Here is a 15,302-nt window from a genome sequence, read left to right on the forward strand (position 1 = left end):
CCGTGTGCGCCCCGAGGTCTTTCACTTAAACAGTTTGTGTGAAACCTTCTGACACTGCACGAAACAATTTGCTTGCTTGCTTGCATGGTGTGAATATGCTGTGTTTATTATTGTGCAGGGTTTAACTGTTGTTTTCTCCCTGTTTTTAATTCCCAGGAGAGAACCTTGCAGAGTTCAAGCCCACGGGAGCCGATGACGGTTTCACAGATTTCAAAACCGCCGACAGCATCTCCCCATTAGAGCCACCCTCCAAGGACAAAACCTTCCCTGCACCCTTCCCTCCTGTGCCAGCTCAGCCAAAACAGCCAACACAAGCCAAGACCCCTTTGAATCTGGCAGACTTGGAGCTCTTTTCCTCTCCTGGAGAAAACAAGCAGCCATCCTTCCCACCTGCGTTCAACGCCTCAAAACCGGGCTCCTTTCCCCCGCCACCCCTCCCATCCTCCTCTGCCCAGCCAGCACCCGCCAAAACTTCCAGCTTAGCTGATGACTTTGGAGAGTTCAACCTTTTTGGGGAATTTTCTAACGGCTCATCAGCCGGGGGACAAGATGACTTTGCAGATTTTATGGCTTTCAACAACAGCGGCGGGTTTTCCGAGCAAAAACCCGACGACAAATACAATGCACTCAAGCTGGAGGCCAGCCCTGGAGCTCAGGCTGGCTCCTCAGGCAGCACGGTGAAGGGTGGGCAGAGCTCTGCCACTACTGCTACGCCCACCAAATATGACATCTTCAAGCAGCTGTCCCTGGAAGGTTCTGGAACGGGGTTTGAGGAGGCCAAGGACGGCGCGCTCTCCTCGGCCAAGAGCGATGATGACTTTGCTGACTTCCACTCCAGCAAGTTTTCCTCCAGCAGCGCTGAGAAATCACTGGTGGACAAAGTGGCAGCTTTCAAGCAGGCCAAAGAAGACTCTGCCTCGGTGAAATCCCTGGATCTGCCCTCCATCGGCGGCAGCAGCGTGGGCAAGGAGGACTCCGAAGACGCGCTGTCTGTTCAGTTTGACATGAAACTGGCTGATGTGGGAGGAGATCTTAAGCATGTCATGTCTGATAGCTCTTTGGATTTGCCAACAGTTAGTGGCCAGCATCCACCAGCAGCAGGTGAGGAACTGGTTAGATTGCTCTGGTAACGTAGGTGGTGCAGATTTCCGTGTTCTCTGTGCTCAATTACAGTATTATGCACTCGTCTTTCAGTAGTGGAAGACTCCTCAGTGTGTGTCCCCTGCCAGCCACGGCCCCTCAGCAGGGCACCCTTTAGTTTTTTTTGTCTTAGAAGACTATAAATATAAATAGCTGGAACAGTTTGAACTCCAGGCCAGTTTATTTTTGAGATTTAACATCATCACGCTGGTACCTGTTTGCTATTGGCACTTAAGGGACTCGAGTGGAAAATATTCCAGTGCAAACAATGTCATTCCATTTATATCAGCAAGATGATGGCAGTCTCACTTTAATCTCTTGTTTTCCACAAAGCTTTTGGCCTGGGGACTTCCCCTGCTCGGTGCTTCCCAAGGGTCACTAATTGGGGCTGTTAATGAGGAGCTGACTAATCACCACAGCAGTGTATTCCCCCCGCAGTGGGGCTCAATCTGGGTAGCCAGGATTTTGCAGGACTGCAGTTGTAGAGTATTTCACACACCTCCCAGCGTTAAATCCCCCGTGGGAATCATTGTGCCAAGGGGCTGCAAGTGCTGCTCTCATGACTGGGAGCTCTTGGACCTAAATTTAAACCATGGGACTTTCACTTTATCAGGTTTCCACCTTCTTTAATTTCCCTTTATGACAACGTTCCTGAGGGAGTGAACTGACCATCATCTCTGAACCTGATCACATATCATAAAACAAATTTCCCAAGTGTCCTGCTTTTTCTTTTCATATATACATAAAAGATAAGCTGTAGTTAAATGTTCTGTGGCCTTCAACAATGCAGGAACCATTACTGTGTTCTAGGACAAGTTTTATGCAGTCAAAGGCTTTTCTGAGCAAGGGGGAACATACAAACTGTAAAATGTAAAAGCTCTTACTGCAAGAATTGGTTATTTCCACATGAAATATTTCTTCCATTTTTTTTGCAGATGTGGGTAGAGAAAAAAAAAATATACAGTACTGTAATTTTGCATTATATGATATTTTTAAGTAGGGGGAGAGAATTAAGTCGGCAACTTCGATGTGGATGATACTCTCTAACAGGGTACGAAATATCAGGAATAATTTATTAGCAAAGACATTTAATTTTCATATTACTGCTTGGGAAAACTCCAAGTTGAGTGAGCTGTCAAAACGTAGCACCAACAGTGTATTCTTGAATGTTTACTTTGGGTTTGAAAGCACTTTTTTCCTAATATTTTTCTAGCCTCTTTTTGGTGGTAGTTTGACTTCTGTAGCTCTTTACAGGACGTGTGTGCTTTTGCCACAGCAATCTGTGATGAAAAATTGGTGTTTGTGGCAGGAAAGCCTCTTTTTTTTTTTGGTTATTTCAAGGGGTTAGCCCTTCATGTGCTTGTTGCTAAACTTTTGAACTCTGAAGTATTAATTAGAAGCTATTTTTATTATACTTAACCTTAACTCTGTATTCTCCTATGGTGCCAAGTTAGATGTTATTCCAGAAGAGAGAGTTTTGCTCCATTTAACCGTTTGGATTTGGTAGCAGGATGTGCTCTGGACACTCTGCTACAAATGTTTTCATGTTTTCCTTTCTGTGTGTTTGATGCATTTCAAGCTGTGAACTGCTGATGGTCAAGTCCTTTTTATTTTTATCTTCTTTTTTTTTTCAGTTTACGTGAAGTTCAAAAGCAGATTTTAATTTTTTTTCTTTTTTTCCTCATCGTTTCCTTCGATCTGTAAAATCTAATGTCGAAAAAGGGGACAAAATATCCCTTTGTCACCTCCCTGCTGGGAGATTGTCCCGGGGAGCAGCAAGCCCTGTGTCACATCTCCAGGACAGAGGTGCTGAGAGATGATTTGACTTTGTGATGTGCCCACACAGAGGTGTTTGTCCCCTGGCTCTGAGCTTTGTGACATTTGTAGCTTCCAGGTATGGGCAGGTAGGTGCTTATGTTGGGAATCAGGGACAAATCCTTGGCTTGCTTCCCACTCCAGGGCCCTGTGGTCTCTTGAGGGATGAAAGATTTCCAGTTTTTCCTCTCTCCAAAGGGGATTCAGTCTCTTTAAACTCTTAACTCTGTGTGGAAAGTGGACCATACTAATGTTGCCTGATTTCTCTTGCATTATTTACTCGGTATAACCCTTTGAGCACTGGCTGCATGCTGTCAGTTTGAACCAGGCTGCTTCTTTTACACCAAATTTACTTTTCACTCCGAGTTGACAGCATTGAAACGAGCACCTGCTCCTGATTTGTTCTTCCTGCCAAAGGTTGCAGTGAGAGGAGCCCCTGCCCAGGGCACCCTCAAAGGGTTATTTGCTGCACTGACACACCTGTAAAGTACCTTTTTTTCTTTTTAACTGGAGATTTCTCTGTATATTTTAATCAACCACAGATTTCTTTTTTTTTTTTTTGCTGCTTTTTCTAATGTCTGATTTCAACTAAACATTTCCTGTGTGAATGTGCCTTTTCAGATCTGCTTTGATATCTCTCTTCTGCAAGTATTGACCTGCATGCTTTACTCTGATAGCGCCCTTCCGAGCTCCTCTGTATCACTATCTTTTGTGATCTGTAAGTCCTGCTGTGTTAATAAATATTATCTTGGCATATTTTGAAAAACGTGGGGATGTGTGTGATTTGTTGCAAACCAGCAATGCATCTCTCTTTTCCTCAAAAAATACAGAGTTTAAGGTTTTTTAGTATCCCCTTAAGCTGGTGGGTGCCTTTCTCTCTCAAAGCAGGGTGTGGGTGAGCTTTTTTCTTCTCTTCCAACGCTTTGACTTTGCTCCCTGTGACCTTCTGAATCTTTACATGTCAGCCTAAATAATATTTTTTCCAAAGATCTGTGTTTGAGAGGGATGGAGTGGAGGAAATGTGTGGTTGGCAGGGTTGTTTCTGTGAGTTGGCACTGAAAAAACTGTGTTGCTGTCTAGACTTTTATGAGTAGAATCCCACTCAATGATATTCTGATATTTATTTAGCTAATCCAGTATGAGTTAACCAGAACCCCAAAGTAAATTTTCCATTAGGGAAGTTCTGATTTCTGAATATTGAAACTTTCCAAGGTGAATGACAGCTGCAAATTTGTGGCATGCAATTATGTCACTTCAAATTCCTCCAGCTCCTCAGCCACTGACAGCTTGGGATTAGCATGAAATTAGGAGTCGAGGTAGAAAGCTAAAAATAATTGAGATGTGGAATAGTTAAAGTGTTGTGGGGTTTTGGAGTTTGCCACAAGAGCAGAAACCTGCCCAGGAAGCAGAATGTGGCTTTTCTTCCTTACACCGACTTTAAAAGGGGAGAAAAAAGAAAAAGGGAGAAAACCACAACACCCCTCTTTGGTTCTGGAGATCAGCGGGTCGTGCCCAGCCCTAAAGGTTTTTAAACCAAAGCTTTGAACATAAAGCTGAGACCTAATTCTGCAGGGATCGTGCAGTTTGTGTTTGTTCTCCTCCTCATCATCCCTGGAGGAGGGAGAGGAACGTTCATGACTGTGTTTATTATGTTTTTGTCCAGACTTGACAGTCAGATTGCCTCCCTTGCCCTCATTTGGGTTAATTCTGCACACAGAAGGGCTTATCCCCCCTGCTTTATCCTGGCAAGGCTCTGACAGGGAGGGTGTGGATGTGTTTGCCATGGGCCTTCCCAAGGGCCTCTGAGCTCCCACTGTCAGCTCAGGGGTTTTTATTTTGCTCTGAAACGTTGTTTATCATGATCATATCAAAATAATTATCAAATCCTATAATTCCACAAGGTTTGGAGCCTTTTCTCTCCTGTTTTCTTGGTTTGCATGTCTCTTACAGTCAGCGTTATTGATGGTTTCCACCTTAGCTACAGCCATTCTTTAGAGAAAGCAAATGGGAATAATTCCCTTATTGTTTGTTAACTGTTCCAGGCTTCCCCAGCTGAGAAACGAGCTTTGGGTTTTTCTGGCTGCTGACAGGCACGACACTGATAGCAGCAGTGCATGAACCTCTGTGTTCCTGCAGCCTGATCTCCTGTTCCCAGGTGGAGCCTGTCCCCAGGTTCCTGCTCAGGCTGCAGGAGATGTTCCCAGGGTAACAGCACAGCCACCACCTGTGTCACCCTAACAACCAAAACGTGGCACCAGAGCCAGATTTATTCATCAGGCTTTGCTATCCACTGAAATACAAAAACCTGGAAGTCTCCTGTGTTGGCTGAAATCCCTAAATTTATTCTCCAATGTCCCTGGATTGTCTTTCTCAGTTTTCTTCAGGCAGTCACTAATGCTGTCAAGGGTTTTCCTTAAATGATTAAACTGTTGACATTGAAGGCTCCAGCTTGTAATTTGCCTCCAGCCATAACTTAATCCTTGGTAGTTGAAATAAATTATTATAGTTGGCTCAAATCAGGGGTGGCAAGTTTTTCTGTAGATGAGACAAGACTGGGAAACAGTGTTTTAACTGTATTTTATCCTGCTGTATGTTCCTTGCAGCCAGTGCTTTGCCTTGGCTGGTTTCTGCAGGAGATGGTCCCAGGTGATGATCAGGCAGCTTGGATTTGGGGTTCCGCATTCTTATTTTCCATACTTCTCACTAAATTATTTTAGGATTGCTTGAGCTGTTAGCACTGACTCTAAATGCAGCGTTTCCCCTGTAATATAATATAATATTCCTAGGAAAAAATTTATTCACTGGAGTGATCCTTCTGGAATTATGCAAAAAAACCCCAAATGTACAGAATCGAACCATTACATTTCACCTGACCTCTTCGAATCCACACACAGAGAATCTTGACTCTTAGTTTGTGAATAATTAAACTATTGTTCTGCCTCCCTTGCCCTGCCCTATCGATTGCAGGTCAGTTCAGGATTCCCCCTGGAGCCTGCCCCTGATCCTGCCTGTGCCTGAGCCCCTGACCTGGCCCTTTAGGATGTGTTTACAGCTCAAAATCTTAGCAGTTATCAAAGGAATAATTCCCCACAGGATGTGGGTGTGCAGATCCATCACTCCTCCCTTTCTCTCCCAGCAGCACCAGAACAATGGCCAGGCTCAGATCTCTGCTGGCTTCTGGAGTCAACACAAAGTGAAGGGAGAGCAGAGGTTGCCTGGTAGCTGGTGATATTTGCAGGATCCCGGGATTAATTACAGCTGCCTCACCTGTGTGAGGTGCTTCTGGCTCTCTCTTTGATGCAAAGCTTTCCTTTCCCTTCTTTAAACAAAAACTTGAGAGCACAGGGTGTGGTCTGTAGTGATAAATCACCAACCAACCTCTCTGCCGGCGGCTTCTTTCACCTTCTGTGCCAGGAGGAGGTGATTTCATCTCTGTTTACCCTCTGCAAGCTGCACATTCACAATTCCAGTGGCACTCGGGGATCTTGGCTGTGCTCAGGGGGGGCTCAGGTGTGGATTTGGGATGCTGATGCTGCCCTGGACAAAGTGGCAGCTGCAGGGAGGCCCTGGGGAGGAGCTGATGGGTGACAAGCTGTGCCTCGCTGGCCCCTGGCAGTGGCCATTAAAGCACCGCTGTGCTGTGTGTTTTCTCAGGGTTTTCATTAGCCAGGGATGTGGGTCATGCCTGGGAGCCTGGCCTGCTCTCCCCTTCCAGCCAAATGCAGAAATGGTTTGTTAGGATGGTTTTAATCCTCGGGTTGGAGTGGGTAAAGAGGACAGCTGGGAAGTCACCCCTGTGTGCCAGCCCGTGGTGTTCAGCACCAGGATCTCAGCCCCACTGAGGCTCAAGGAAAAAAAACATTTTGTGGTCTGAGTTTGCTGTCCCTGCAGCCACCCTGTCTCTGATCCAAACTGACAGTTGTTCCTGCTGGAAAACAAATGCCAAATGTAGGATGAGGAGGGCTGGTTTGCTGGGAAAGGAGCTCCTGCTCTAATGAAAACTGCCCTGTGCCTTCCCTGGGGATCAGCCTCAGCCTGGAGGTGAAAGATCAGTGATGTGGGAGCAGCCAGAGCCCCCCAGGCACTGCAGGCTCTGCTCTCACACCTGCCCCTGGCAGGCAGAAGAACCTATTGGGCCATGTAATCACCAGGTGGGTATAAAACGTTTGGAGCTTTCTGCAAAATAATTGGATTTGCTCTAGACTTTGCTTTTTACAAACTATTTATTCTGTTAAAACATGATCTCTGCAATATCCCTGTCAGTGCTGGCACCTGGAAGTTTTGACGAGTCTGCAGGAGCCCTGATAAGCTCAAACAGGATTTCCAGGCTTTTTTAGATCCTTGCAGCACGTTTTTGTACGTTATTTGTATCAATGCATCAATGTAAAATTAAAGTGTATTAATGTTTTATCGGAGGAACGGAAAAGTCAGCCTAGTCTTCTGTGTGGTTGGATTTGATAAGATGAAATAATGCATTAAAGGTGTTTGAGTTGTAACATTTATATTTTGATTGTAGATTCTGCAGCCAGAAAACTCAGCCTGGTGATCTGTGCAGACTGGACTGGCCAGAAACTCTTTTTTTTTTTTTTTTTTTTTTTGGTGTTTCTTCACTGCCATAGTGGTATGGTGACTTTCAGCTTAAAATATAAGACGGCATTCAAAGGTCAAGGCTTACACTCATTGAACAGAGAAATTCTTGTATGAAAATGCTGAGGTATTTCCAGATTATTTTTTGTGCAAACTCCAGTTCGAGCCTCAGTGAGACAACAACTCCCTGTGTTTGTTCTTGCAGTTCCTCCGGGCTCTCAGCGAGTTGGTTCTTAGGCGGCGTAGAGAGTTCAGGGTTTGAAACTTCAGCTCCTAATTGTGGGGGTTTGTTTCAGATGTGGATGACTTAAAGGGTGGCCCGTTTGGAAGCTGTCACAGTGGCTCTGCAGTCAGCAGCCTGGCGAGCTACGACTGGTCCGGCTCCGACAGGGATGACACCCAGCAGGGCAAGAAACTCCCCTGCCTCGCCCAGACCTCGGGGAGCGGCTCCTCCACGGCCACCTCTGTCCTCCAGAAGAAGGAGACCTTGTTTGGCAGCTCGGAAAACATCACCATGACAACAGTTTCCAAAGTGACAACCTTCTCCAGCGAGGATGCTCTGCAGGATGTTTCCTTCGCAGCCTTTGCAAACTTTAAGGACTCGGGGCCGGCGTCCGGCGGTCCGAGTGACGATGACATCGGGGACTTTGGGGACTTTGCCAGGCTTCCCTCAGAGGCTCAGGATGCAGCAGCAGCAGCTGACACAGCCCTGGGTGCTGATTTCCTTGCTGGAGTCTCCTCTGAGCTGCGGGGAGAGGCCACGGATGACTTTGGAGAGTTCCAAAGTGAAAAACCGAAAATCAGCAAGTTCGACTTCTTGGTGGCGACTTCCCAAGGCAAGGTGAAATCCAGTGAGGAGATGATCAAGAGTGAGCTGGCCACCTTTGACCTGTCTGTGCAAGGTAAGTCTGCCCATGGTGGAGGGACTTCATGATGCATGTGCTTATCAAAGGCTGATTTTCCTAATTGAATTATAAATTAGCTAATGGGGATTGTTCCGAAGGCTGAATCTTCTCATTGATTTCTGTGGCATTTGGAGCAGGTCTTTTTCTGCAAGGAAAATATTTGTTGTGCCAAAAAACCTGTAAGAACTGAGGGACTGGGGAAATCTGCAGCAGTCACTGAGTAAAGAGAAATATTTGTTCTTCTGGAGGAAGGGGACAACCCTTGGTGCCACTTCATTCATTTTAAATAGCCTGGGTCTTTGGAGTAAAGGAATAACTTTTTACAACCTGACTTTTTAGGGTCCCACAAGAGGAGCCTGAGCCTGGGGGACAAAGAAATCAGTCGTTCCTCACCTCTGCCAGCTCTGGAGCAGCCCTTCAGGGACAGGTCAAACACTCTGAGTGAGAAGCCAGCCCTGCCTGTGATCAGGGACAAGTACAAGGACCTGACTGGGGAGGTGGAGGTGAGGTGGGACACACCTGAGCTGGCACTGACATCAAGGGGCTTCTCTATCCAACTTTTTGGGGTTTCACCTGTTGGAATATTGGGTGGGACTGTGCGATGGTGCCCAGGTGCAGTTGGATGTTGTGAGTGGAACCTGGAAGTTTTTTCTCTCTTTAAAGGGAAGTGGGAGAACACAGAATGTTGTCTGAAACACAGAATCACTTGACCTTGCAGCCTAAGCTTCTGACTGGAAATTAGTTACAGTTTAAATCTAATCCCAGCTTTGGCAGGGGCTGTTTGCTTTGGGAAATGGCATCACTTTTGGGCTGTGTGGTAGTTATTTCTCTTGCTCATCCTGAGAAGAGATGGGAAAAGGAGTCAGATTAAATTCTGCTAATCCCCATTGCTAGAACAGCAGAGTGTAACAAATGTGCCAGGAGGAGGGGTGTGCAATGAAACCTTTTACCTACTCCTGTATGTTCTCCTTTTGAAACTCATTCCCACTCCCAGAAATCAAATTTTAGAGTTCAGGTGCATAGAGAATCATGAAAGAACGGGGACAAATCAGGAACAGCTCTTGTTGAAAGTCCACAGAGCTGATCTGCAAACATTCTTTTAAAAATACCTGTCTGTTGTGTAGGAGAGAGGGAGGGAAATGTGTGTAGGAACAAGACTGAGCCTGTCCTTCTCTTTGCTCCAGGAGAGTGAGAGGTACGCCTACGAGTGGCAGAGGTGCCTGGAGAGTGCCCTGCAGGTGAGTGTCACCCCTCCTCCTCCTCCACATCCTTCCCTCCTCCTCCTCCAGATCCTTCCCTCCTCCCTGCAGGACCTGCCTCACTCAGTGTTTGAGACCAACAGGCAGAGAAAGTGTGAGAATCAGCCCTGGGAATTAGAGTTTTTAAACCAAAAGCTGCCACCTCCTCCAGCTAAACGCCCTACACTAATCTCCTTGTCACTGGGGATTAGTTTGGCTTTTCCCTAAATATTCCAGCTCTCTGGTTAGTGGGGTGGTCCTGTGTTTGGGTGCCCAGAATTGTGTCTTCAGGCTCCTCAGGGCTTCCTGAGGGACAGAACTGTTGTTGTGCTGTGCCCAGGGACAATTCATCTGATATTTCACAGCCAGATCAGTGCTCCTTAACATTTGAGGGTTAGAGAGCCCAAAGTGTGAATGCTCTTATTAAATTAGACAGCAAGGCATGCATGCTCTTAAAACTCTTATTTTGGTAATGGAAGTATTGGGGGGAATACATTAAGGTTTTAAATGTTCGTATTTTCCCCTGATCTACTTAAGCAGGAGTGTATAAAAACGTGTGATGGAGTGTGGCAATCATTTCTTGTTTAATTTGCCTCTTTTTCTGAATAACAGTTTCTGCTGGGAGCAGTTTTGTTTGTAATGATTATTTAAAGGTAGAAACCCCATCATTTTATGAAATTCACTTCCACCAGGTCATAAAGAAAGCAAACGACACCTTAAATGGAATCAGCAGTTCATCTGTTTGCACTGAAGTTATCCAGTCTGCTCAAGGCATGGAATATTTACAGGGTAAGTTCTAATTTTTCCATGTGTTTTACACTGAAAGTTCTTCCCTAAAAAACAGGAATATTACATCACTGCTTCCCCAAATGGCTTTATTTTTAATCTTAATCTTTGCCTGCATTTGAATAATGAAGAACTCTTCTGCCAAATAAATGTAACTCCAGCTTTGAGCTGTGCCACTGTGGTTTTGCCATTTCTGAGTTCAGGGCTGGGGATCCAGTGCATTCTCTGCAATCCTCCCCTGTTTTACATCCACAGGGGTTGTTGAAGTCTACAGAGTGACCAAGAGGGTGGAGCTGGGCATCAAAGCCACTGCTGTGTGCAGTGAGAAGCTGCAGCAGCTGCTGAAGGATATTGATAAAGTGTGGAACAACCTGATCAGCTTCATGTCCCTGGCTGCTCTAACGGTAAGAGCCAAACCAGCTGCCTGGTTACTGAAACAAATGGCGTCATTTTATTTAAAGAGGCTTTGCAGGGTGTGTGCTGACCTGACAGTTTGTGTTTCTTCTCTTGGGAGATGGAAATGGACTTATTTGTGAAAGCCAGTTTAAAACCCTCTAAGAAAACTGTTATTTATGTACAAACATGGTCTTGTCTTAGTGCCTTAATGGTTTAGATGATGTCCTGGGTGTCTGTGGGCATCTCCAGTAAGGCAAATTTAATAAAATCCAAATAAGCCATTTTACAAAGCCACAATGACATGGACATGTCTTGTTTTTTAATATCCCTTCAATTTTCTTCAATGCTCACAATTCCATAACACACAGTGGAGCAACACAGGAACAACTAAACTGTTTTCCCTTCTCTCTGCATTTGGAAATGCCCGAGTTTGTTGATCATTACCATGGGGAGGTTTCCACTGAGCCTTTTAATTTGTGGCTTCCTCCTCTCACTGCAGCTGTGCCCACAAAAAGGTTTTTTTTCCTTTCCCAATAAACACTCATTTATAAGTAAGGTTGGGAATTCTTGCTTTCTGCTTGAAATACCCATCTCCAGCTCCCTGTCATTCCCTGCAAGGCAGGTATTATAAATGATCAGTCCCTTTTCACACACCTTTTGCACATTTTAAACCTCCCCCAGGTATTTTGGGATGTTGTGTGATGGACAGAGCCTGCCATCCCGGGAAATTTATATCCTCAGCATTTTGCTGCCTGGCAGAGGAATTTGATAGACCTGGATTCACCTGTTTGAACCCTGGCATTGCTGATAGGAACAATCTCAAAGAGCTATCAGGATCTTTTCCCAATTTAAACAGGTGGATTAAAACACAAGTTGCTAAAGTGCTTTTCCTTGGAAGATTACAAGGATTACCTGAGAGTCCAAAGCTGAGTGTCCCCGTGTTCTCTGAGCCACAGCAGCTCCAGCTCAAGTTTAATCACATCAGGAGCTGCAAACAGTGACTTCTCCAGCTGAATTTACCAAAAACCAGGGGCTCATGACTCCTGGAATTCTCCAAATCTTCTCTTGCTTCTCCTCCCCATGGGATTCACTGGAAGGGGTGGAACCCACACCTCTGGTGTTACAGCCACAGATCCTAAATGATGCAGAAGTGCCAATTAACTGCAGAGAAGGATTCCAGCTCCCCAGGCATGTGCTTGGAAAGGTTAATTTTATCTTTTAAAGGATTTTGTTACAAGGTAATTTTATGCACAGCCTTGTGGTTTTTCACAGCAAATTGCAGGATGACCTTCTCATTTGCTTCACTCATGCATTTGGTAAACAAATATTAGAGTGCCTTTATTAATTTGATTGATCTACTTAGAGATTAAAGGGTGGGGTGGTGGGTTTTTTTTTCAGGATTCCAATTATTCTCCAGCCATTCAGCAGGGCAGCGTGAGCAGCATACCCAGAGTGTGGATTAATACAAAAAGGGGCCTGGGATCACACCATTTTTTAAGCTTCTTCCATTTGTAGTCATTCCTTTTATTTGCTTTACTATTTCCATGCAAAATTTGAACAGTTTTATATCATCCTTATGCAGTGTTTTGATTGATCCTTTATCCTGTGGCTGAAATGTGAAGTACTGGAAAAGTGACCACAGTGATTTATTATTTACAGGTTTATCCTCCCTCCCACCCCTTTGGCTCTCTTTAACCTGAGCGTGTGTGTGGCTGGTGGGCTGAATATTAACCTTCACAGCCCATTTTGTACTGCTCTGCCATGCTGTAGGTTCAGAAAAAAACCCAAAAAAGAGAAAAACCAGCTGCCCTTTTTTTGCTGAGGCAATGCCAGGGAATTCAAGACAATGAACCTCCCCACAGCTGCACAAACACCTGCACATTCTCTGTTTGCCTTCCCCCACTTCCCGCTGCTCCTTCTTCTTCCCCTTTGGATGGTGGGGATGTGCAACTCAAGAATTCCTTCCTTTTGTAGCTTTTTTTTTTTAAGACTTGGAGTGTTATAAATCAGTGCTGATGGAGATGGCAAATCCATCCTGACAGCTTTGATGATTGTCACCCCTGCCATGCCACGTTACAGTGGTGCTCAGTAATTTTTCTCCTGATGTCTGATAACTTTCTCAGGCACTGAAAATGCCTCAAATGTTCCTGTCTCCTTCCTTTAGCCAGATGAAAACTCCCTGGATTTCTCTTCTTGTATGCTGCGCCCAGGGATTAAAAACGCCCAGGACCTTGCCTGTGGAGTGTGTCTCCTAAATGTGGATTCCAGGAGCAAAGTAAGTGTGATGCCTAAAATCCTTTTGAATTTACAGTCTGGGCTTCCATCTACAGAATCCCAGACTGTTTTGGGTTGGAAAAGACCTTAAAGCTCATCCAGTGCCACCTCCTGTCATGGGCAGGGACATTTTCCACTGTCCCAGGTTGTCCAGCCTGGCCTTGGACACTTCAAGGATGGGTGTGTTGAAAAAGATTTCATGGTTATAATTTGTAAACTCTGACCTGTAGATGGTAAAATGGATTGTCCAGTGTTCCTTGGGCTTTGGTGTGACACAGCTGTGGAGAAAAGGTTGAGTTTAACTGTTTGTAATGGGCAAGAAACTGGGATACTAAGATTTTTTAAAGGGTACTTTTTTTTTTTTTTTAACAAATAAAAATCTTTTCATGACTTGTCTTCATGAAAAGATACAATGTGCAAAATGACTTCCTTGGCTCACCAGAGGGGACTGGTGTCATTAGGGACTCCCAGGACTTGTGCAGAGTTGTGCCAAACCACTTAAAAATAGAGGCACTTTTTCCTGACTTTTTGGTTTCAACGTTATTTCAGAAAGAAGAGAAACCTGTGGAAGAACTTCCCAAAAAAGTATGAACCCGTAAAAGACATTCTTTCTAGACTCATTCTTCTTGAGTGTGGAAGGCTGAGCTGCTAATGGGCTCTCAGCTGTCATTCCCAATTGTACCAATCATTAATCCTCTTCTCCAGTCATGTTTTGTGCCCGTTAACTCTTGATCTGATCAACTAACATGCTCCAGAGCCTCCCCCTGTGTGTCTGCATGCCTGTTCCTTGTGCCCAGCTCTCTGGTTTTGTGCTCCTTCTTGTTGTGTGGCAGAAAATCCCTGAGTTCCTCAATTTGTGCTGCCTGTGTGTCTGTAGCAAAGAGAGGTGGGGGTGGGATTTCAGGGGCTTTGTGCTAGAAATATTGACTTTTGGCTTTGTGTAGCAGGCAGTGGCATTTTTAGAAATCTCTGCAGGAAATCCAGGGTGTGGAGAGCAGGGCTGGGATATTTTTTTTTTAAAAAAAAGGAGCTGTGAGGCATTGGAAAGTATCTCCTAGCAACAAACAGCGAGGTGGTTTCAGCCTGTTCATGGCTCCACACGCTCAGAGGCTCCTATTGTAAAGCAGCTTCAATTAACAGGAGGAAGTAGATCAAATTCAACTTGAAATAACACTAATAGCAAGAATTGCACCTGCCTAACCCACAGCCAGGCTGGAGCCAGGGAAATAAATGCAGGAGCTGTCTGCTGGCAGGCAGGACAAGCTTTTCCTTGGGTAGGGAGATGGAACAGGAGCAGAAGATGCAGGAAACAAGGTGAGTTAGCTGCCAGGGGTCAGGCCAGGGCTCCCTTCCTGCAGGTGTAGCTTGGCTCAGGTGTGCTGGCTGAAGGTTTTGTCCACCTGCAACTAAAATCAAATAGAGTGGCTGGGGTGGAGCACTCAGGGGAGAGTCCTGTGCTGTTTTTCTCTCTAGGTTTAGACCCTGGAGGGGGTCAGACTGTCACACTTGTTTCCATTCCTCTTGCAGGCCTTCAATTCTGAGACTGATAACTTCAAGCTGGCGTATGGGGGGCACCAGTACCACGCCAGCTGTGCCAACTTCTGGATCAACTGCGTGGAGCCCAAACCTCCAGGTCTCATCCTGCCAGACCTGCTCTGAAAGCAGCTGCACTGCAGGTGGAGCCTTGGCTCTGATCCTGCAGGACTTGGGGTAACTGCTGTGCTGGAGAGGCTGGAGCTGGGGACAGGGTTTGTTTGACACGTTTGGGGTTGATTTTTTGGTCCAAAAATCAACAGATTAAAGCCCCTGTTACAGATGGTGAAGAATTCACTTGTAACAAGGTTTCAGAGGTGGCTGGAAAATACGTGGTGTGGCAAAAAAAAAGTGGCATTTCAGTCTTTCTGAAGATGAAAATGTTATCCTGTGTAAAAGCAGCCTGGTAACCATGTGCATAAACCTGGGAGATGCCAGCATGGAGCTTCCCAGAGAACCTGGAATGCTGGGCTGATTTGCATAGAAAAAAAACCACTTAAATACTTGAAGTCTGTATTTGCAAGCAAATCTTTTCCTTAAAAACGTTTTTGGGACACGGACCTTGATGTTCTTGAAGCATTTTTTGCTGCTGTGATATCACAGCACATGAGTCACAGCAGCATCCAGG

At 45.4% G+C, this 15,302-nt stretch overlaps 1 protein-coding gene across 1 annotated transcript in view; it reads left to right on the forward strand.

Annotated features, from left to right (window-relative positions):
* The window catches only part of SYNRG (synergin gamma), a gene marked incomplete at its 5' end in the record, with an annotated part of 32,385 nt that extends 17,375 nt beyond the window's left edge, over nucleotides 1–15,010 (forward strand). The window contains 9 exons of the mRNA XM_083875060.1: nucleotides 157–1,101; nucleotides 7,839–8,444; nucleotides 8,787–8,950; nucleotides 9,632–9,685; nucleotides 10,378–10,474; nucleotides 10,727–10,875; nucleotides 13,032–13,142; nucleotides 13,691–13,726; nucleotides 14,669–15,010. Of these exons, the coding sequence (XP_083731186.1) occupies nucleotides 157–1,101; nucleotides 7,839–8,444; nucleotides 8,787–8,950; nucleotides 9,632–9,685; nucleotides 10,378–10,474; nucleotides 10,727–10,875; nucleotides 13,032–13,142; nucleotides 13,691–13,726; nucleotides 14,669–14,800 (2,294 nt within the window). The 3' untranslated portion in view covers nucleotides 14,801–15,010. The remainder of the gene's footprint in view (nucleotides 1–156; nucleotides 1,102–7,838; nucleotides 8,445–8,786; nucleotides 8,951–9,631; nucleotides 9,686–10,377; nucleotides 10,475–10,726; nucleotides 10,876–13,031; nucleotides 13,143–13,690; nucleotides 13,727–14,668) is intronic.
* Between the last annotated feature and the right edge of the window lie 292 nt (nucleotides 15,011–15,302).

The sequence above is a fragment of the Zosterops lateralis genome (genome assembly GCF_965231275.1).
Source record: "Zosterops lateralis genome assembly, chromosome: 19".
Taxonomy (NCBI): domain Eukaryota; kingdom Metazoa; phylum Chordata; class Aves; order Passeriformes; family Zosteropidae; genus Zosterops; species Zosterops lateralis.